Here is a 22819-nt window from a genome sequence, read left to right as displayed (position 1 = left end):
AATGATGGAAAGCTAATGAAGTCATGGGGATTTTTCTTCTGTTTTAATCTAGAAGATTAGGTATAATTATATTTAATCTGTAGTCCATTTTATGTGGTGTGAGATGTTCAATTTTACTTTCATACTGGCATCCAGGTTTTTTTGTGTGGTTTTTTTTGTGTGTGTAACATTTGTTGAAAAGACTTTATTACCTTTGTTGAAAATTAATTGGATTTATATGTGTGAACAGGTGTGTGTATAACCTCTCTTTTATCTCTCTCTCTCTCTCCACACAGTCATATATATCTACCTGTATAAATACAAATATATAGGTATAGGTAGGTAGATACAGTATTCTGTTTCATTGAACAGATATATCTGTCTTCATGTTATCACACTGCCCTACAGATAACAATTATAAAATCTGGTTAAAAATTCTATAACAACTAAAACTTGCTGGAAAGCATTCAAAAGCATACAGAAATTGGAGAGGAGTTTAATTGCAAAACAACAACAACAACAACAACAACAAATCCTGCAGCTAAAAGGGATAAGAATTAAGTATTACTGGTCTTTAGGACTGAGGGTGATGCCCATCCCTCATGATTATGTCTGTGGGATATCAGTGGTGGAAAAATCAGTCTCATTGGCAAAAAGTGCAAGAGATTGAACTTCTGCCCAAATATATGTTTGACAGCTAAACTATGTATAAGAGAGGATACCCCTGAAGCCTGGTAAAAAAGCAAGCAGAGGCCCAGAGTGGAATCTAGTCTTAAACTACTCAAGACTATGTCCATGACTTTGATGCTTTTCTTAAATGAGTTTATTCCCTATGCACCTTAGGTGGCAAAAAGTTGAAGCTTTACAAATTTGAAATACCCAAGGCTGGCAGAGCAGCTGGAAATTAGAGGAGAATCCCTGTAAATCAAGAAAAACACAGAGAGGGTGATCCCCATCACTAACTGACCCACAAATTATGTAGTATAGGGTAGATCATTCCACAGAACAGCCATGAGAAACCATGAGAACAGAGCAGAGACTGAAGCAGCTGTATACCATAAGAGAGGAAATGCTGGCAGTTTGAATCCAGGTAAATTAACCACCTGATGGATGATTGCTCCATCTGTCCTCTCCACCCCTCACCCCAGCCCCAGACCAAATCAGTAATCCTCATAAGAAAACAATAGAGTCTGCAGTCACTACAGTATATTGACTACAATGTGCAGTTTTCAACTGAAGACTACTAAGAATGTAAAAACAAAAACAGGAAGGGTTTGAAGTAAATGCAGTCAATACAAAGGGACTCAGTGTTCCCAGATGTTTGATATAGCAAAAGACTTAAAGCATTTATTTTGTTAAAATGGCAGTTATATTGGTTGATGTTTATTTTTATTTTTATTATTTTTAAAAGATGTTATTTATTTGACAGAGAGATACAGTGAGAGAGGGAACACAATCAGGGAGAGTGGGAGAGGGAGAAGCAGGCCTCCCACTGAGCAGGGAGTCTGATGCAGGGCTCAATCCCAGGACCCTGGGACCATGACCTGAGCTGCAGGCAGCTGCTTGATGACTGAGCCACTCAGGCGCCCCTATCTGAGTGTTTAAATCTACTTTGGGTTCCTGAAATAAATCTCATTTGATCATGAAAATTGTACATCTTTTTCAGTTTTTCATGAAAATTGTACATATGGTTTTAAATTGGATTTTAAATAAGATTTTACCTCCATGGCAAATCACAAAAGCCACTGAAATTAGCACTCCTTTCTTCTGTTATTTCAGATTTTAAAAATCAAGTATTTTGTCCTAAACATAAACTCCATGAATGTAGACTTCTGTGTATTTCCTTTACATCCTTAACAACGAGTACAGTGCTTGACATGGAATAGGTGTTCAGTAAATATTTTTTGAATGAATGAATAAATGAGTGACTAAAGAAACATGCTGAAGGGGTGCCTGCGTGGCTCAGTCGTTCAGTGTCTACCTTCGACTCGGGTCATGATCCCAGTGTCCTGGGATTGAGCCCCATATCTGGCTCCCTGCTCAGCAGGAAGCCTGCTTTTCCCTCTCCCACTCCCCCTGCTTGTGCCCCTTCTCTCGCTGTCTCTCTCTCTGTGTCAAATAAATAAATAAAATCTTAAAAAAATAAAATAAAAAATAAAAAACATGCTGAAATTAGCAGTTGGATCTATGGAGTAAGAATTGCAGATATTTTCCATCCATAATGAGGTAATCAAGGTCCTGTTCATTAATCTTGTTTTTGTACCCATGTCTATTTTAGGATTTCTTAATACAAGTTCAGGAGAAGTAGCAAAATAAATTCATCAATACTAGCTAAATATTGATATATGTTGTGAATTAAAAAGATATGGGGAAAACAAATCTATAGATTAAAATCATTTCTAGATAGGGATCTAATTTAAAACATGTGTGAACATATACTTACATTAAAAAAAAAACATATTTGAAAATGTGGTCTTTCAATGATCTGACCTAACTTTAATACTCCACTGGGATATTGATCAAGCGGACATGACAGTTTGTGGACTCAAAGGAAAACAAAATGACCATAGTTGTGTATTAGTGAGTAGATCTCTAAGAAAGATATCAGAGGTTCCTAAAGTAAAGCACATAACTCTCATTTAGAAATTCTTTTTATGGTGCACAGGATGTTATTAGGTTGGTCACTAGAGGGTGCTGGTGTTTCAGACCAACACAATTCAGACTGCTTAGACACCAGAAGGCGCCAACCAGAGTCTAACTGGCAGTATCTTATTCTGTGACTCCTCAGATTCCCTAAATCACTATAGCGTAAATAACTACAAAGCAGACAACTTAGAGTAAGATGAAGCAAATCGCTGAAAGGAAAGTGTTATGCAAAAGATCTGAAATGCAACACATTTAGAGCTTTTGTATAGAGGTGAGTGAAGAGTCCAACATTAACTCTTCCATACTACGCAATGCTTGTTACTCTTATAAAGTCCAGTTAGCTACAACATGCACTGCAAGGGGGAAAGTAAAATTCAAGTAAGTCAAATGTTCATAAAGATGAGAATAATTTTTTATTTAAGATTTTATTTATTTGACAGAGATCACAAGTAGGCAGAGAGGCAGGCAGAGAGAGAGGAGGAAGCAGGCTCCCCGCTGAGCAGAGAGCCCGATACGGGGCTCGATCCCAGGACCCTGGGACCATGACCTGAGCCCAAGGTAGAGGCTTTAACCCACTGAGCCACCCAGGCACCCCAGAGAGTAATTTTTGCTGTAACTGAAAAACATCAGCTTTGCTTTTTTTGCTATTTGAATCATGAAAAAGTCTTAAGTCTTTAAATATATAATTATACTAGAGACTGCTGAAAAAATTTAATCTGATATGTACTTTCATCCATATGCTTTAGATAAAGTATATATCTAATAATAACCAACTATGATCTTATTTTTTAAATGACATTTTATGGAAAAACCTTTCACAATTATGGGTTTCAGATTATTTTGAATTAATAAAAGTTTGGGAAAGATTTAAAAGTAAACCACTTTAGTATTCCTTCGTAGCTGTTGTTCTCATTAGAAACATGACATTTTAAAAGAGAAAACTCATGGGATGCCTGGATGGCTCAATTGGTTAAGCATCTGCCTTCAGCTCGAGTCATAATCCCAGAAGTCCTGGGATCAAGTCCTGAGCCTTACTCAGCAGGGAGTAAGTAAGAGACAGTAAGTCCCTTACTTCTTGCTTAGCAGGGAGCCTGCTTCTCCCTCAAACTGCCTCTCCCCCTACTTGTGTGCTCTCTCTCTCCCTGACAACTAAATAATCTTTAAAAAAATTAAAAGAAAAAAAAATTTTAAATGATATCAAAACACAAAATAATACTGTCATTTCATTAATGTGTGCTGTTAAAATGAAGTTTAAATTACATTTTTGTTTTTCTCCTTTAAAAAGTATATAAATCCAGATCTCTGGGTGGCTTAGCTAGCTAGTTAAGCAGCTGCCTTCAGCTCTGGTCATGATCCCAGAGTCCTGGAATTGAGTCCAGCATCAGGCTTCTTATTCAGCAAGGAATCTGCTTCTGCTTCTCCCTCCGCTCCCCCGCACCTTGTATGTGCTCTCTCAAAAATAAATGAAATCTTTAAAAAAATCAAAAACTATATAAATCCCATAGTGATATTTTTCAAGATCTCAAAACAGAATCAATACAACAGCACAGAAAGAAAGAATGTGAGAACATACTCCATTCCCATCACCTACCATTCATTTACAGCCAAAAAAGATACCAACTAAGCTAGGAAAAGCAAAGGAGCTAACCGGGCTTGCTACAGAAGTCAGTCTGAAGTCTGAGTTAATGGTATTCACACAGCTATATGATCAGGTTTAATTTCTTAAATATGAAGAAAAATGAAATTTATAACTTTTTAAATCTTTTCATTTCCTGGTCAATGCGCAGAGTCAGAAAAACTAGACCCTTCCAAAATGTGGGAACAATATTACTATTGATTTTCCTCTGCTAAGAGTGGTTACGGTATCCACACAAACGACACTGTAAAGACAGAGGCTGGAGAATTGCTGGAAGACCTTGGGCATATCCCTTAACTTCATGGAGCCTGAGTACCTCATCGTCAAAGGGGAGTAATAATACCAACAGGACCTTGGAAGATCTCTGATAAAACGGGAGACTGTGAAAACACACTAAATATTGGTTTAACAAAAGATGTTACTAGATAATTATGCCCGTTTTCACTCAATATGAAGACCTTCCTAACATCTAACTACAGTTTCTAGTCCTAACGGTATGAGAATGGGCAAGGATTGGAGAATGATTGGAGGCTCTGGAAGAGCTTGCTTCTCTCCGCACCCAGTCGCTCCAGCTCCCATAGGCAGGCGGCAGTTGGTTTCACGAGCTCAGACAACCAAGTGGGTGCTACCTGCCTCTAGGCACTTTAGCCCTAATTTTTTTAACGGGGGGAAGGGGAGATTTTAAGTGGAGAGCGGTGGTTGAGGTTTCATCTTTGGATGCCAGCGTCCGATTTTGTTTCCCTTTACGAATCCCTTCTCTCAAGGCGCTATTAGTTTTGTATTTTCAGAGCGCCCTCTGGCAACAGAGCAGCTTGGTCGGCTCGCGATCATTCTGGAACCCCAGAGTACCTAAAGGGAGAAAAGTTCACATTCAGCTACGCAGAGTGTGGTTTGCCTGGATCGCTTAGGGACAAGTGAGTTACACTTGCCAGGGTTACAAAAGAGCCTCAGGACGAGGATCGAGTCTCTACGTTAGAGTCGGTGGATGGGTGAGGAGGGGGTCGGGCGCTCAGGTCGGCCTTGGCAAGTTGCCGCGGGACTGGAAGCGCAGCGAGACATTTTAGCCCCGGCCGCCCACGGGCGCTCCTCTGGCAAAGAAGAGGAGGAGGCGCCCCGCAGGGAAGAGAGGACTGGCTAGGCGTCCCGTCCGGCCAGGAGTGGGAGCAAGGAGTCCTCCTGGGAGTTTCCAGCCCAGGCGGCCAGGACAGCGGTCACGCAGCAGCCGAGAGACGCGCACAGTTGCTTCTCCATCCTCCTCCCAGCGCACTTATGCCCACACCCCCGGGCGCCCCGCCCTCCGCGGCCTTATAGAAGGGGCCCGCACCTCGCGCGCCTCGGAGCTACAGGCTTCCCGGAGCCCACGGCGCGGCGCCGCCGCCAGAGGAAAGAAGTGAGGCGGCGGCTACGCCCCGCATCATGGAGGGCAGCCCAGCCCTAGCCCCAGTCCGGGTGGACACCGACCTTCGCCGCCGCCCGCGCCCCGCCCGCCAGCTCCCGCTGCTGTTCTCCGGGCGCCGTCCCCTCCTCACCTCGAAGCCAGCATGAAGGAGACCCGGGGCGACGGGAGCGCCCCTTTCTGTACCCGCCTCAACCACTCTTACCCGGGCATGTGGTCGCTCGAGCTCTCCGCCGCGGCGCAGGGCAACCTCACGGGTTCCCGGGACCCCCGCGAGGACTGCGGCTCCGTGTCGGTAGCCTTCCCGATCACCATGTTGATCACCGGCTTCGTGGGCAACGCGCTGGCCATGCTGCTCGTGTCGCGGAGCTACCGGCGGCGGGAGAGCAAGCGCAAGAAGTCGTTCCTGCTGTGCATCGGCTGGCTGGCGCTCACAGACCTGGTCGGGCAACTGCTCACCAGCCCGGTGGTCATCGTCGTGTACCTGTCCAAGCAGCGCTGGGAGCATCTCGACCCGTCGGGGAGGCTCTGCACCTTCTTCGGTCTGACCATGACCGTCTTTGGGCTCTCCTCGCTCTTCATCGCCAGCGCCATGGCCGTCGAGCGGGCGCTGGCCATCCGGGCGCCGCACTGGTACGCGAGCCACATGAAGACGCGCGCCACCCGCGCGGTGCTGCTCGGCGTGTGGCTGGCGGTGCTCGCCTTCGCCCTGTTGCCGGTGCTGGGCATAGGCCAGTACACCATCCAGTGGCCCGGGACATGGTGCTTCATTAGCACCGGGGAAGGAGGCAACGGGACTAGCGCGTCGCACAACTGGGGCAACCTCTTCTTCGCCTCCACCTTTGCCTTCCTGGGGCTCTCGGCGCTGGCCGTCACCTTCGCCTGTAATCTGGCCACCATTAAGGCCCTGGTGTCCCGCTGCCGGGCCAAGGCCACCGCGTCGCAGTCCGGCGCCCAGTGGGGCCGGATCACCACCGAGACGGCCATCCAGCTCATGGGGATCATGTGCGTGCTGTTGGTCTGCTGGTCGCCGTTGCTGGTATGTAGTTCCAGCGAGTGCGGAGGTCAGGGTGGGCGAGCGTGGCGGCGGGCAAAGGAAATCTCTGGATGTGGCAGCACCCGCATGGGTGTGTTTGCAACCACAGAGGACTGGAGAGGCCTCTGTCCCCCTATCTTGGTTGTGGCTTCAGAGTTGAGCTCCTCATTTATTTGCTGAGCACATTTCAAGTGCCAGGTATCCTTCTAGGTTTTGTTTACACACAACTGGAGACCATAGGGCTGCTTACACTCTAACCAGAGAAAGTAGGAGGATGCCCACCTGTCATTTCAGTGCATGTGCACAGATACGAGTTTCTAACAGGTGCAGTGGGAGCAGAATGGCTGTGACAACTATAGCCTGGTGTTGTGCATTTCTCCTTATTTCAAATATCTTTTGCAAGCTGAGGCGATTTTCAGTCTCTGGACCTACCCTACCTGGGAGAGCAGGCAGGCACAGACGTCCTGCAGCTTCTGAGGCAGCACTGAGCACTTGCCCAGCAGAACCGGGCTAACCTTTCTTGCAGGCTCACTCTTGACTGGAAACAGGAGAGTGAAGATATGTCTTGCTGCTGCTGCAGCCTGCCTCAGCCCTTTGGAATGGTGCTTGTATCCTCTAGGAAGTGTTTGAACCCACATTCAGTTGGTGGGACCCTAAAGCCTGGGAACTCTGACCAGCCTTTGCTTGCCCTTGTGCCAAACAGGCAGGGCTGCGGCAGGGCCAGTCCTGAGATAGGATCCTGGGGGTTTCTGCACTTCCTAGCTCCTCAGAGAGGGTCACAGCCTGGGAGCAAGTGATGTTTACACTTGCTCCTTGTGTAACACCCAGCTTTACCTGGTACTTTCCAGATTTTCCTCTGTGGTACTTTCAGCTAGAGATTTCTGTGGGTGACCTGATGAATGGATATTTGTTTAGGTTCCAAGCAGCCTGGCTTACTAAGGAGGTATGGCAGAAAAAGTTACCTGGTCAATGTGGCAGAATTATAGCGGATTATATATTGGACCTGGAAAGTTACTAGACAGTTGTGAAAAACTTCTGAAATCCATGGACACAGTTTTCAGAACCACTCTCAAATAGTTTTTCTTTCTGGTGATGAAATATACATAACATGAAATTTACCATTTTTAAGTGGGTGATTGAGTGGTATTAAGTATATTGACATTGCTGTGGACCGCATCTAGTTTTAAATTCCTCATATTTAAAAACAAAACCTTAGTTCCTCTTTCCCTCCCTCTCTCCCTTGCATTTGACCAAGCAGATATTCCAGAATACCTGTGTTTAAATGGTGCAGTATACTTAGAGTACAAGTCTTGGCTCCAAATCAGTGACACGTGGTGACAAGGAGAGCTCTGTCAGGACCTAGCTGCTCACAAGTCACTGTGTGGTCACAGTTCTGCGTTCCAGGAGCTGGAACTCAGGCTGATGTCATCACCATGGCTTATCAAGACCAGCACCAATTTTAGGCATATTTACTTCTACGGTTGGGGGTACGTCGGCGCCCAAACAGAAGGGAGAAAGAGTTCTAAAAAACAAACACTTTATTAATGTGGTAATTAACATAACTTTAAAGACAAACAGAGTATCTGAGTTTTTCACAGCTGTCATTTGAGACTGAGTTTGCTCTTATCACACACTTTATATGTTTGAGTTCGCTTTTGAGTTTGCTCTTATCACACACTTTATATCTTAAAAGAAATGCAATTAAATCATACAAATAAAATGTTATCTATACAGCTAACCAGATGAAGAGAAACTATGTAGTGTGTTTTTATTTCATAATTTTGATTCTAATGCCACGGGCATGATAACTCTAAGAATTTAGATCAATTTTGAAAGTTGTAAGCTAGATAGTAAAACTCACTCTCTTCAGAAAGACATATTTGGAACTAGTCCTATTTAATTTCTGCATTCAAAAGATATTAACTGGCTTGCAACTTTGTATCAGAGACTCTGTTGATTCATTTCTTATAAAAACATTAAACTTAAAATGAAATAAATTTAACATGTAATCATATCAAAGAGGAGAAATTCATGGTTTCCAAAGTAGGTATTTTTTAAACCAAAAGAGATGGTTCTGTCTTCTGTTTTGTGCACCATTGAAGTTAAGCCTTCCAATATCTTCAGAAATATCTGCAGTAAAAAGTTATTGCAAAGAAAAGAAACTGGCAAAACTGCTTTCTTAGTAGATTAGGGAATTGTAGGAATAAAAACACAAACTTAGTGAATTAAATTTTTAATGTGTGTTAATGTTAAAGTGAAAGATCTTTTTTTACATCGGTTTTATAACTGTAGAAAAATATAGATTTCTTGTTAGTTTTTGTTGAGTTGTGTGCAGGATAATAATCTAATTATTCACACTTACATGGGTCCTGAGTGTATCTTATTTTGAAGACTATCACGACTAAAGTAATATTCAATGTTACTGCTGGAAAACTTAGCAGAGAATAGATACCGTTATAAGAAAACATCCAACCTGCAATAAGTTTCTGCCACGTAAATACTTAAACAGAGGTTTACCTATGGTGGAAACAAAACTTTTTTTACTTTTCTTTCTTCCAGAAACTTCACAAAATGTGAGATGTGAAATTGAGAATACAGTGGGAAATGTCATCATTGTGATAGATGATCTACAATTTGTGGTCACTTTATGTTTCTATGTGGCATCAAATCCTACTGGAATCAACTAGTTGACTCAGCAATACAATCTATTTGACTTTTTATTATTATTTTATTTTTTATGAACCAAATTCACCAAATAGTCCAGGTATTAGACATGATAGCCAAGTTTCCAGAAACAGGAATCACCTCAGGGTGTTGTTCGCAAAAGTTATGAGTACATCTTGTGTTTGTGTAAACCTGACCCTCCCTAAACAGGTGGAATGTGGCTAACATGGTCACTCTCTTAAAAATAGTAAATATATGGGGCACCTGCGTGGCTCAGTCTGCTAAGGGTCTGCCTTCAGGTCAGGTCATGATACTGGGGTCCAGGAATCAGGCCCATGTGAGGTTCTCTGCTCAGCGGGGAGCCTGCTTCTCCCTGTCCCTCTGCCCCTCCCCCTGCTCCTTCTCTCACTCTTTCTCTCTCTCTCTCTCTCTCTCCCTCAAATAAATACATAAATCTTTAAAAAATAGTAAATATAAAACTAACATTGTGAAAAAGGAGGGCAGAGGACCAAAGTTTCTCATCTACAACTTTGGAACTGGATAAAAGCAGCCATAGAAATTTCTGCCTTTAATCTTGAGCTTCCAAATTCTGCTCAGTATCCATAAATGTAAATAGGGATGCTTCAATTCAAGAAGATATTTCACAATGTGGATGTGACTTCTTTTAAATTTAAGGAATTACTGATATATTTTGACAAATGAAACTTGCCTTAAATATACCACGTGTTATACAGGGTAAATTATTTACAGAGGTAACACTGTTTATAGTACAGAAAAGTATTATGGACTTGCTAATTTTCTCTACCTGTAAATTTCTGCCTTATTTAGGATGTTGCTTCAGGGAAAATGATTACACATGTGAACTGGCATTATGGGGGAAAAGTCTCTATTGTTTTTTTAAATTTTTATTTATTTGACAGAGATCACAAGTAGGCAGAGAGGCAGGCAGATAGAGGAAGAAGCAGGCTCCCTGCTGAGCAGAGAGCCTGATGTGGGGCTCAATCCCTGAACCCTGAGCCGAAGGCAGAGGCTTTAACCTACTGAGCCACCCAGGTGCCCCATCTCTAATTTGTTTTTATAAGAATTGAGTTTATTCAGAATTCTTTATTTTTTTGTTTATTACATTACATTTTAAGCACTGTGGGGAGGATATTAGGTAGAATTATTAAAAACTGGTGGAAGAGCTATAATGTGTTCAGAGAAGCAGAATCCCCACATTTATGAGTGAAACAATTAGAGATTTGATGTAATTAGTGCCTTTGGTTCTGGGAAGAATGTCCGTCTGACTTTAGCAGTGTAGACTTCAGGGAAGAAGAGGGATGGCAGAGCTTGACCTTGCAGCTGAGAGTTCCCCACCTGAGAGTTCCCCACAAACCAGAACAGAACGTGTCCACTAGAACCATGGGAAAATGCTTTGAAAAGGTTTATGGGATCAGACTGAGGTTGTTAAGATGAACATGGGATGAGGACAGCATTCTTTTGCCAGTAAACCATAGAACTTCTATTTTGAGTTTCTGAACAGGGGAGAGGGGTTTGCAAAGATTGATATGGCTGTGGTGTGTGGATAGATTTGGACTGGAAAATGGAAAAGAGAGATTAGTTATGAGTTGCTTTTTCAAGTCAGTTAGGGCTTTAGGGTAGAGACGGTGGGAAGAGGTGAGTCAGAGAAGGAAAGGGAATAGAGAACTAAAGTTATCAGAAATGGTCGATTTCTGTGATTGACAGACGTTTCTTCTGCATCTGTCCTCTTCACTGCAGTTAATATTTTCACATCCATTATACCATTTAACTGCATCCTGTAAGATTGCCACTATTTTCTACTATTTTCTCATTCAAAGAACGCAAGTACAAAGAATATTAGAACTAGCTATCATTAACTTTCAGCTTTTTTTGTTGTTGATTTTTTTTTTTTGTTTTTGACAGGAATTCTAGCTGTAATAGTGGGCCCTGGGCAACTTATATGTCTTTTTATCTGTAAAGTTTGGAGGTCAGACCATTAGACTTTTAAGGTATTTTTCCCATTTATGTTATTCTCATGTTCTCTTACTGGGAAGAATGATAGTTCAATACACAGGAATGGGAAACCTAGAAAGGAGACTGGATGGCCAATTGTTTTTTTTGTAAGAACAGGCTCCTGAGTCACTAGGGTTTTGGACAGAGTACATATGGTGAAGGTGGATTATCTAAATGATATATCTAGAAACCAATATAACTTGAAGATTAATTATATAAATCATGGCTTAAAGAACACAGACTTTTTTTTATTTATAGTATAACAGAGAGAGCCAAGAATTAAACAGTCCTTAAGCCATTCTATTTGAAGAAATTCAGATGGTCTAGAGCTGTAACATAATTGTGACTCATTGGCTTTCCTCTTTTGAAAAAGGTGTAAAGGTCAAGAAATCAATTATGAAAGTTTCCGTGGGTTCAGTTTTCTGGGAATAACCTTCAGGAATATGTGTTGAACACATTTGTAACAGACGATGATTCCTCCAGGGCTGCCGATGGGTGGTAGTGAGGGATTCTGCGTCATGTTTCAGCTTCTAGTTCTGGCCTTGCATTGCAGGGAGCTTGGGTGGGAAGTCCTCCCTTAAACTCCTTACATTTGTGTAATTTTTTCTGAAGATTTTATTATTTATTTGAGTGACAGAGAGAGAGAGAGAGAGCGAGCAGGGAAGGGTCAGAGGGAAAGAATCTCAAGCAAACTCCATGCTGAGCATGGACGCCAACTTGGGACTCCATCTCAGGAACCTGAGATCATGAAGGGAGGAAACCAAGTCAGTTGCTGAACTGAATGAGCCACCTAGGTGCCCCACATTTGTGTAATATTTTTTCTAATACAACAGTGTTCCACATTTATTTCACTCATGCCTAAAGTCTCAAAGGTCTACAACTGTAACATGTCAGATTTTGACTCTCCCATTTTCCTCAATTCCTTATCATAGAGATAGGTAGGAAGTTTGTATTTCAACTCCCTCCATACTTCTTGAGGATTATTAGATGGCCTCTAAATCACCTCTTTTTCCCTAGAAAATTCCAACTTCCATAGATTAAGGAAGATAACCAAAGGAGCCTGATTTTTCTTGGGGTTCCCCTTCTATTTCAACCCCTAAGTGTATGTCAATATTTTATAGTCATCTGTATACAGAAATGACAGTTGGATGAGTGACTTCTTTAGCTTAACTGACTGAACCACCCAGGCATCCCAAGCACCACACACACATACAGAAGTAGAATTATGGAGTGCAAGAACTTCTCTGTGCTCTTTACTCAGAACTCTCATCTCTCCATTTTTTCACTGGCCACTTCACTCTGCGGTCAACTGGTAGCTGCCAAATAGTCAGCCTTTCCAGATTGCCTAAGGTCTCAAGTTAGAAGTCAATTTATTGGAAAAGACTTTCTTCACCCTCACCTGACCTCCTGAGGCCGGGTACAGTATCTGTCTTGTGTCTTGTTCTTTTCCCTGGAACGGTCATAATTGCATGCCATACAAGGTATGCCCAGTATATAGTTATTGTTTGAATATCTAAGCACCTAAATCAGAAGACACTATCTGGTCCCAGTTACATAGCAATTAATTGTGTGACTTTAGACAATTTACTTGTTATCTTTGTGAACTATTTGCTTTTCTTTGGTAAAATAGGAATAAAAACACCCACCCACCAATTTCACAGGATTGTAATGAAAACCAACATAAATCTTTGTGAAAATAATTGGGATTATCCCTTTAATATTATGAATACTACTATGATGTTTTACTGGATAATAAGGTTGATTTCTTATGTCCAGATAAACCTTTCCCCCAAGAAACTGAAGAAAAGAGACAAGTGATGTTTCATAGCTTGATTAGTTGTAGTTCACTGGGGGAGAAAATGTGCGGTGCAGAAATGGAACTTTTCAGAAAAAAATAATAAAATAAGAAAAATGGTCAACTCAGGTGCATAAATTTTTACAAGGTAATATAACCCATCCTTCCCCCTCTCCCCCTGCTATCATCTCTCTTCTGCATTTTGTCAGCTCTGGAATCCTTTCCCCTTCATGGCTGCCTGTTAATTAACTCTCTAAATCTAAAACATGCTGTGTCTCATCTCTCTTTTCCCTAAACCTGGAGGTATAACCACTGCCTCACCCTCTGAAGACCTCTGCCACAGGTCTAGAATGTGCCCCTGTTTTTCCAGTCAGAGACATTTTTGTATACCCCTACTAGTTCTCATACAAATGTTTAAGTCAAATTAATTGTGCATCTCATTATTGTTGTTAGTCATTATCCTGCAGACTTAAGAGTATGTTTGGTGACTCAGTTGTTCTCATCTCTTCAGAGATGATCACTAATATCGAAGCTAAACAGAATTTCCACCACTGACTCAAAGCCCAAGATTGTTTACACAATCCTTAATTGAGGCCAAGCATGAGAATCACGGAGTTGTAAATTGTGTCACAATTTGACCAGGTCCTGACAAGGCAGTAATGTTATTTATAGTCTATAAATAGCACAGAGTATGATTTTTCCCATCCAGTGGCCCTCCTAGACAGTCTCTTTGGCAACATTCATAAGAAAGACATTTCACTGAGTGATTTTGGCACTTATTTAAAATGTATAATATTAGTTTACCAGTACCAATTTTTAAGATAGGCATTTGAAGAACCATAAATCTAAAGAATGATAGTGGCAGAGATAGAAGAGGAGACTTGATTTTTCACCCTTAACTCTATTAGAAAGAAGGAAATTAGCTAATTTAGGTAAAAGTTATGTAATAGAAGTACAAATAGCAGTACTATTTTTTAAAATCTTGAAAATACAAAAACAGAAGGTCAAGTTAGAGCTGGAAGCCTACTTACTTTTTAAAAAATTTTTAAAAGATTTTATTTATTTATTTAACAGAGAGAGAGTGAGTGAGTGAGAGTACAAGCAGAGGAAGTGGCACAGGGTAAGGGAGAAGCAGGCTCCCTGCAAGGCTCCAAGCCAGTACCCTGGGATCAAGGCCTGAGCCAAAGGCAGACGCTTAACTGACTGAGCCACCCAGGCATCCCAAGACTACTTCTTTTAAGCAATTATTGACCCTCCAAAAAATCAAGTGTGATTTAAAAGACCTACTTTTCACTAATCTTTTGATATTTCTGAAAAATATTTGATTCCTGAAAGTAGATTTGATCTTTTCCCCCCTACTTTCCAAACTTTGTGAGTGTTATTTTCTATGGTAGAGAATATGCTTCTGTTGGTGTGACTCAGGGAAATTTGGAAAAAGAAATATGTTGTTAGTGTGGAAAATGCTGAAAGAGAGATTATAAAACACAAGAAGCATGTGGGGGAATTCACTTGACAGTAGGGAGGAGGTTTCACTGTGGTCTCCATGTAGGAAATTTCCCGGATAATGTCCTGCTACCAGCCACCTTGCATGGGTCTGGTGGAGCACGCACACCTGCATGCCTGTGCCTCAACAGTCCTAAGGCACGCGTGGCAGTTAGTGAGGAAATGCCCCCCTGACTCGTGAGCTCTCCTCTCTGCTTCATCAGAACAGAAGAAGGTGACTAGAGAAGTAAGTGAGGGAATAAGGCACCGGAAAACAGAAGACGGGGAGTCTGGTCTAGGCTTTACCACCACATGGTAGAAGTCTGTTTATCTTCCTGGTTTTCCCTTCCTCATCAGTAAAATAAAAACCATTATCAACTCTAACCTTCCTTTCAGCTCTGACTTCCTGTGGCTTGAAATAGATAAAACTGTCCCTTGTGGACATACTGTATTAGACGCGTGAGGGGAAACACCCAAAGACTTCCTCAGGAGAGGAGGAGATGTGTGTGCAAGAGGACCAAGTATATCACACATTGTTTTATACAGTCATTCTATAAATATTTTTTGAGGGCTTACTGTGTGCCTGCTATTCTGCTCGTCCTGGTTGTACCGTAGTGACCAGAGCTGACTGGTAGAGCTGTCCATGTTGAGCAGTTACATAACTCTAGGGGGCACTGTCCACATTGTATTCCAGGTGAATGACACTTGTTAAGCGGTGTGCAATCTGTGCTCTACAATTTTCTTTCATGAAGCTTTCAATCTCCCGAGGTAGCAGATAATGAAGAAAAGTCATTCCAGTAAATAAATGTTACAGTCTGATGGGTCATTACCGTGGTTGCTGTCACTGCCACATGGTGCTGCTGCTGCAGATGGGCCTTTTCTGGGCAGAAGGGCAGTGCTGCTGGTCTGCTGCTGCTCTGAGGCCCTGCTGGAGCATGTCCCTACCCAGGCTGTAGTAGGTCTGTGCTTGGGTGCCATTGTCAGAGAACAAATTAATTCACACCCAGAAGTACAGGTGTAAAGCTCAGCAGTAATTTCCCAGAGGATAACCACTGTGCTGCAGTTTATGGGCCCAGAGGGCAGGTGGCCTCAGGACACATACAATGTGGAACCAGCCTTTTTGGGTCCTTAGTCTCTGGGTTGTACTCAGACCATCTCCTGACAAGTTTGCTTTTCCCTTCTAATGCATTTCCTTGCAAAACTCTCCATGTCTTTTCCCTCCACTGAATGTAGCCAAAGTCACTTTACTTGAAGTTTCTTAGCTTCACATCTTGGGAGAAAAGGTTAGTCTGTCAACCCTCTCCCCACCTTTTTCTTTCCAGAAAGCATGACAGTTTACCTCTTCCTAAGTGATCAGTGGTGTGTACCAGGAGTGTTATGTGGATTTTCTTGTAACACCAATTTCCAGTATGTGATCTACTCATTCTACATTTACCAAAGCAATTACTTCTTATTCTATGAGGTCTGCTCCAATGTGACTTGCTCTGACCACCTGAATAGAGAAATAAGGTAGCTTCTACATTCCTTACATATATCACTAAAACAATAAGCATGTTATGGAAGCAAGAAAAAGGTACTTTAAGAGAGTGTCAAAGAGGACTCCATCCCTTGCTGGGGTGTGGGGTGGTTAAGGAAGTCTGCTGAAAAAAATGTCACTTATGATGAATCGTGAAGGATGATACTTTGAGGACAAAAGAGCAGTGTGAGGAGCCACCAGGGTGGAAAGGAGCGAAAACATTAGAGGAATGGACAGAAGGCCAGTGGATATATTGGAGCAAGTAAGAGGGACAGACCCTTCAAGGTGAGGCCAAGGAAGTGGGCAGGGCCAACCAAGCAGAACCCTGTGGGTTTTATTTGGGTGTTTATATTTTCATCTTAAGTATGATGGAAGGCAACTAAAAGGTTTGAGTGAAGGATTGATCATTGATCTGTTTTATGTATCCAGGAAGTATCACTCTGTTGTTTATTTCATCTTGGGCAATTTGTTTTTCTACACTCCTGTTCCATATTTATAAAATAAGAGGGTTCACATTATAAAATTTCTTGGCTTATGAAGGTCATTTAGGAAAACAACTCATCTAATGTTTGATATCTTTCTAAAATATTCTTGGTGAGATTGTTTAAGCTTTGAACACTTTTACGTCTAGGAAATTTGTTGCTTTTCATGGAGTGCAAAAAATTCTCTTAGAGCCAAGTACTATGCTGGGCTCTATCTTATGAACAGTTGTTTGTTTTAATTTCTTACAGTTACCCCAAGAGGTAGACATTACTGGATCCACTTACAGACAATGAAGAAATGAAAACTGAAAGAGATTGGGAGATATTCATTTAAGATAACAGAGCTAGTTAGTGGCCAACCTGGGAATCAAAGGACAAGCTCTTTTCTCCAAGCCATGGTGACTCAGATAGCTCAATTCATCTTGAGTTATTCTTTTTATTATAAAAATTTCAATTCCCTTATGTTGCTTGAATTGAAGTGTTGATAAAGCTAGCCCTTGGTTTATAAGAACTACTTAGAGACAATTTTTCTAAGTTATATGATTCTTCTGTATATGTACCAAGGAGTTCCACTAAATTTATGAATGGCAAAATAACATGAAGTTACCTTGACGATGTCAGGGACAGAAGCCATGCTGTATCATTTAAGTTATATTCTATTGAATATTAGTTGTATGCCAGGCTCCATGTTATAACCCATCAGAATGACGGTGTGTCCTTTTCCTCGAGAAATGAAAGGAATGTGTTATCTGCTGAGTGACTGCCTAGAAAGACTTGAGGTTGTGACCAAAAAAAAAATTATTTTCCATTGTCAATTTTGAACATAGGATCAAGGCTGAGGACCATTTAGAATTCATTTATCCATTCACACCTTCAGTGATTGGTGAGTATTTTCTATCCACCAGGCACAGTACTAGATGCTGAAACTATAGTAATGACATAGACTAGTGTCCTGCTCTCAAGGAACAGGCATTATAATAGAAGAAAGTCAATCCACAGGTATATTAGAAGTCAGATTGTGATAAACACTGCTAAGAAAACAAAGCAGCTTGATGTGATAGAGGAAGCCTAGGGAATTTCTGTAGATTGTCAGAGAACAATGCCTCTGAGAGATAGCATTCTAGCTGAGACCTGAATGAAGGAAAGAACCAGGTATGGATGATCTACAGGAAGGACATTCTAGGCAGTGGAAACAGCAAAGACCTCACCTGGTGTGTTCGAGGGAGACAGAGTAGACTCGTGTGGCTGAAGGGAAGTGAGAAGGAGGGAGTGGAGTGCTATAAATTGAGGTCAAGAGACCATGCTGGGGCCAGACTAGATCAGGCCATACTAAGGAGTTTTGATGTTATTTCAAGAGAACACTAGAAGGATTGAATAATGGGTGTGACATTATTGGATTTATGTTTTTAGAAGACCTTGGATTGCAGAAAGGCAAGAGCAGGGGCAGGGAGACCAGAGAGAAGGTACTGAAATTATCCAGGTGAGAGAGGATGACAGCTGGAGAACTGGATGTATTCACACGAAGGGATTTGAGGATAGATTTTATAAGACATTCTGAAATGTCTTTAATCCCTGCTCATTGACTCTAACAAGAAACAGGGTCCTCTCTTCCTCTCTGGGCCTCTGGTCGTAAGGTGGCTCTGTCCACAAAAGGCTTTCTTTCTCTTTGGCTCCTTAACAAGGAAGTGACTGCTGCAAGCTTACACAGCTAATAATGGGCAGAGTCAGGATTAAGTTCTATCTAATGGTTGCTTTTCTTTATCCCCCTGAGGCATACATCAGGGCACTCACCCAGAGAAAGAGAAGTAAGTAAGTTTGCTTATGAAATAATAGGATGTCATAAGAATCATGATCCCCAGAAGAAGACCAAGCTAAGCTTAAAAGGAGAGAGAGAGACAGAGAGACAGAGACAGGGAGAACGTTGCTTGATTCACATAAATTGCAGGAGTGTCAAGGTTGGTGGTGGCCCTCTGGAAGACTAAAGCCAGGACTGTCTCCTTCCATATCTTTGGTTTCTTGCCATGTGTCAGAATCCCCAATTCAGGCTCTTCTAAGGAATCAATTTAAGGCATAGCTTTGCAGCTCATTGGCCAAGTCCTATGGTGTTCTGTTTTGTTTTTTTTAAAGCTTTTGGTTAATGGGTTTATATTTACAGTCTGCATGTGGGGTTTTCATTTTGCTTTCCTAGCAATACAATATTTCAGTGATTATGTCATCACAAAGCACTGTTTCAACATCTTTCTTTCGTCTTTATTATAATGTTTTTGTTTTGCGAATACAAGAAACAGTTATACATGACATAAAATCTCAGGACCCTGCTTCATCTTCAAAGACTAATGTAAATTTTGTTAGGCCACAATTCAAGATTTAGTCTCAGAGAATTGTCCAGAAGTGAGGTAAGAGGGTAATATGAGGTTTACAATGGAACAGAGGTGGCCATATGAGGCTCTGAAAGCTCACACTCTTAACACTGTAATGAGATGACCAGTGAAGAAAAGAGTTCCTTTTTGATGTTGCCATAAAGGGTGAGTTGTAGTCTGGATTTGATGTTAATCTTGCAACTTTCTCTTTATAAATCAGTAGACGTGCTAACAGTGAACATGCTGGGTGGCAGATTTTGAATTTATTAATGGTAGTAACTTCCTCTAAGAATAGACTGAGGATTTGCCTGGATCCAGAAGTAAATTTCTAAATGTTAGCTTTTGTTCTATAAAAGACATTAGGGTACATTTTGAAATTTTTCCCCTGTAGTATCTGTTTCTAATTAAATTATGTTATAGATCAGGTTCAGGAAGCCTGGAAATATCTTCTGACTTCAGAGTTCTAGTCTCTTCCCTAAACCTGATTCTTGATCACAAACAACAGATTCTGACTCCAAGCACATGGGGCAAATATGAAAAGGATATCCAGGGCTCATGGGGTCCATAAGAAGCTGTCAGGCCACGTCTGGAAGATAGGCAGGGTCCCCAGGCTGTTCTGAATTCTGAGCATCAGACCACACTGCCAAGGTCATACTGCAAGACAGGTCTCTGCATGCGGCTGGGAGGCGCCATCCCAGAGCTCCCTTGTTTGTGTCACTCTCTCAAACTGAGTCCTGGGTGCAAACCTAGCTGCTTTAGCTTAGGGCTTTTACACCCTGGCTATCTCAAGAGGTCACCAGAAGAAGAATCAGGCCCCTGCGACATCTTGTTTTCAAGGTAGGAGGTAATAGTGTGCAGTTAAGTGCTGGGATTTCTCTTTCAGAATACGCAGAAAAACTTCTTCAGACTTGAGGTATTAAAAAGAAGAACATGTACGGATTCATTGTTACCATCAAATTCATTTTTAGAAACACTGTGACAGTAACAATGTATCTTTTAAGCCCTGTGTGTGCCTCCATATGTGTGTGTGCCTGTCACTTAATGAGCTGGAATGGAAAGGAGACCGAAGGACAAGAAGCCAAAGAGATGCACAAAACTAAAAGACATAGTTCCTGAATGCCTGCTACGTGCCAGTACTTGAGAATTACTGTTAAGATATTATTTAATTTAATCTTCACAACAGTATCAGTGGTGTTCTTCTTCCCTGTTTTTCGGTTGCACATTCTAAGATTCCAAGGATTATACAATTTTCCCCAATTACACCCCTAGAAATTGGTAGAAATGAGGCTTTTTGTGCTATAATGTTTTGTTTCATATTGGTTGTCTCTACTTTTATTGGTTTACTAAAATACTGTCCTATACTTCATTGAAATTGCACAAAAAAGAACAGATTGAATGAGAACAGTAAAAAAAAAAATCACACAAGTTGGCTGGGTCAGATAATCACAGGTATTAACAATTTCCTGCAGAATCTCATTGATCCATTAATTGACTGGCCTTCTTAGCAACTTGGGTTTTTGGAAAATACTGTGCAAATCCCTGTAGAAGGTGAGAATTTTCACTTGTTCTACAATAGACTCTCCAAAGTTTCCATTCACCACGATACCTACAACATGGGAGGAGTTTCTGTAAAGGTGTGACATCAGTTTCATCCAGTGGTCTGTCTTTTCAGGCTTAGAACACTCACATGCAGTGATAGTTTTACTAGGCAAACATTTTCCAGCTAGTATGATTCACAAATATTATTCTTTTCACCGAACTATTTATAAAACAAATAAAACTGTTTATTGAGTTCTCTTTGCTTAGTGGGAAAGTGTTTGACTACAGTCAAACTCAGAAAATTTGTTTTGACAGTTTTAAAACTTGCAGCATGATATAGTGCAATTGGGAGTCTTGCAAACCTGCTTTCATCTTTTTTTTCCTTATAACTGTGGAGAAGAGAAAGAGTCCTAGCAAACGAACTTCAGTGTGCTCACAGGGACTCTCTCACAAGGAATTCAGGCATAGTACTATCCAGCATCCTATCTCCCAGATGAAAAGGCTTCAGATTCCTTAGTTTAATCCTTAGGATCTCCTGAGTTTGGTCTCACCTACTATTCATTTTCTACCCCCCACCCCCAGCATCCTTAACTTCAGTCATCAAGGTCAATCTGCAGTTCCTAGGATGATTCACACAATTTCCCACTCAGCAGTAGGAACTCTGTCTCTCAGAACTCTCCAGAAGTATATGCTATTTTAGTGGGCAAAACTTCCCTGATCTTGGATACAGATTTCAATGCCTTACCCTCTACTCCATAGTGTCTGTGTATACCTTGATCACTTCATTATGCACAGTTGTATTTACAATTGTCATAATATTTATTATGGCAATGAAGACGATTGTCCACAGTAGACAAATGCTTACTTTATAGGAGGCACAGTACTAAGCATTTCACAGACATCATCTCATTACATTCTGTCAACAACACTCTGAAAGGATATGGCTATCTCCTTTTTCAGAGGAGGAAAGCAGTTTTGAGATGTTAAGTAACTGTCCCAGATACATGGCCAACAAAAAGCAGAGCTGACTTTCAAATCCCATTTTGTCTGGTTTTTATAGCCTATGTGATAAATGACCAAATTGTCTGGGCTCCCTCTTGTTAATATTCATTTATTTGTCTTATTCACTGTACACTGTAAAGTGCTTAAGAACAGAGACTTTGCCTTACTAATTTATAAATTTTCCTGGCCCATGGCAACCACTCAATAGGTGATTATGGGACAAATGGAAAAAATGAAGTTGTAGTGAAGTGAAAGACACTAGATTTGGAATCAGAAAATTGATGTATAAATCCTGGCCCTTAAAGTTTTACATATATTACGTGGATTTAATCTTCTCATAAATCCTTCAACATGTATGGTATCTATCTCTTTATTTTATTTTACTTTACTTAGTCACTTGATGGGGGAAGCAACTTGCTTTAAGGTCCAGAGTTTGCAAATGGTGTTGAGCAAATCAAACCCAAGTATTTTTGATGCCAGAGCTACCAAGACAGCTGTGTCTAATTAGAGTATTGTGTACTATTTATGCAGTACAACTTGTGAGCATTTTAGAAAACATACCTTTTCCGTTATGTGTTACTTTTATTGTTTCCCTGTTGTTAGTAATAACAATCCTTAGAAAGATTAAAAACTACCTTCAGTATAGACAAGAATGGGAGCCACAACATTGTTTTTGTAATGGAAAAGAGAAGTTAATTAGAAGCAGCGGGTGGAAGCATTAGAAACCGCTACTCTAATGTCTGGTGTCCAAAGCAGAGAAAAACAAAAAAGGATGTTTAGGAAGGTGCCCTGGGGATAACAACGAAACAATGAGGAATTTTAGCAACAATGGGGAAACTGAAAAAATAACAAAGGAAAAAACAATACTTCAAAAGTTGCTCAAAGGTTTTAGTATGATTATTTTGCCCTCAGTTGTTATGAGAAATGATATAATATATTGCCTTCAGAATAATGAAACCTGACTGCAAATCCAGAGTGAGGGCAGCCTTCAGAGTTGGTTAATCCAGAATTTAACGTTGTCTTCGAGGACCAAGACTTGTCCTGTTTTTTTGCAGTCTGCAGTATTGGCCTCATCCTGGTGATGGCTTGTTCCCCTCAGGTTTTAGAAAGATCTGTAGTACAGCATCTTTCCTCCCCTTACTCCCCGCTTCGATCCAGATTTACTTTTCATGGTTTCAGTCAACCATGGTCTAGAAATGGGTGATCCTCGTTCTGATGTATTGTAGTACAATACACCTCGTTCTGATGTATTGTAGTAGTAGCCTAACGCTAT

General features: G+C 41.2%; 1 protein-coding gene across 4 annotated transcripts in view; it reads left to right on the top strand.

Moving 5' to 3' along the window:
• Nucleotides 1-5683: 5683 nt before the first annotated feature.
• PTGER3 (prostaglandin E receptor 3) overlaps nucleotides 5684-22819 on the top strand; it is a 185516-nt gene continuing 168380 nt past the window's right edge. For all 4 annotated transcript variants that reach the window (XM_032870100.1, XM_032870101.1, XM_032870099.1 and 1 more), the window contains exon 1: nucleotides 5684-6696. In XM_032870100.1, coding sequence (XP_032725991.1) covers nucleotides 5803-6696 — 894 coding nt within the window. In that variant the 5' untranslated portion in view covers nucleotides 5684-5802. The remainder of the gene's footprint in view (nucleotides 6697-22819) is intronic.

The sequence above is a fragment of the Lontra canadensis genome, unplaced genomic scaffold (assembly GCF_010015895.1).
Source record: "Lontra canadensis isolate GAN:19392208 unplaced genomic scaffold, GSC_riverotter_1.0 scaffold40, whole genome shotgun sequence".
In the NCBI taxonomy this organism is placed as follows: Eukaryota; Metazoa; Chordata; class Mammalia; order Carnivora; family Mustelidae; genus Lontra; species Lontra canadensis.
Note: the sequence above shows the minus strand (reverse complement) of the source record. Positions and strands in the feature narration are given on the sequence as shown.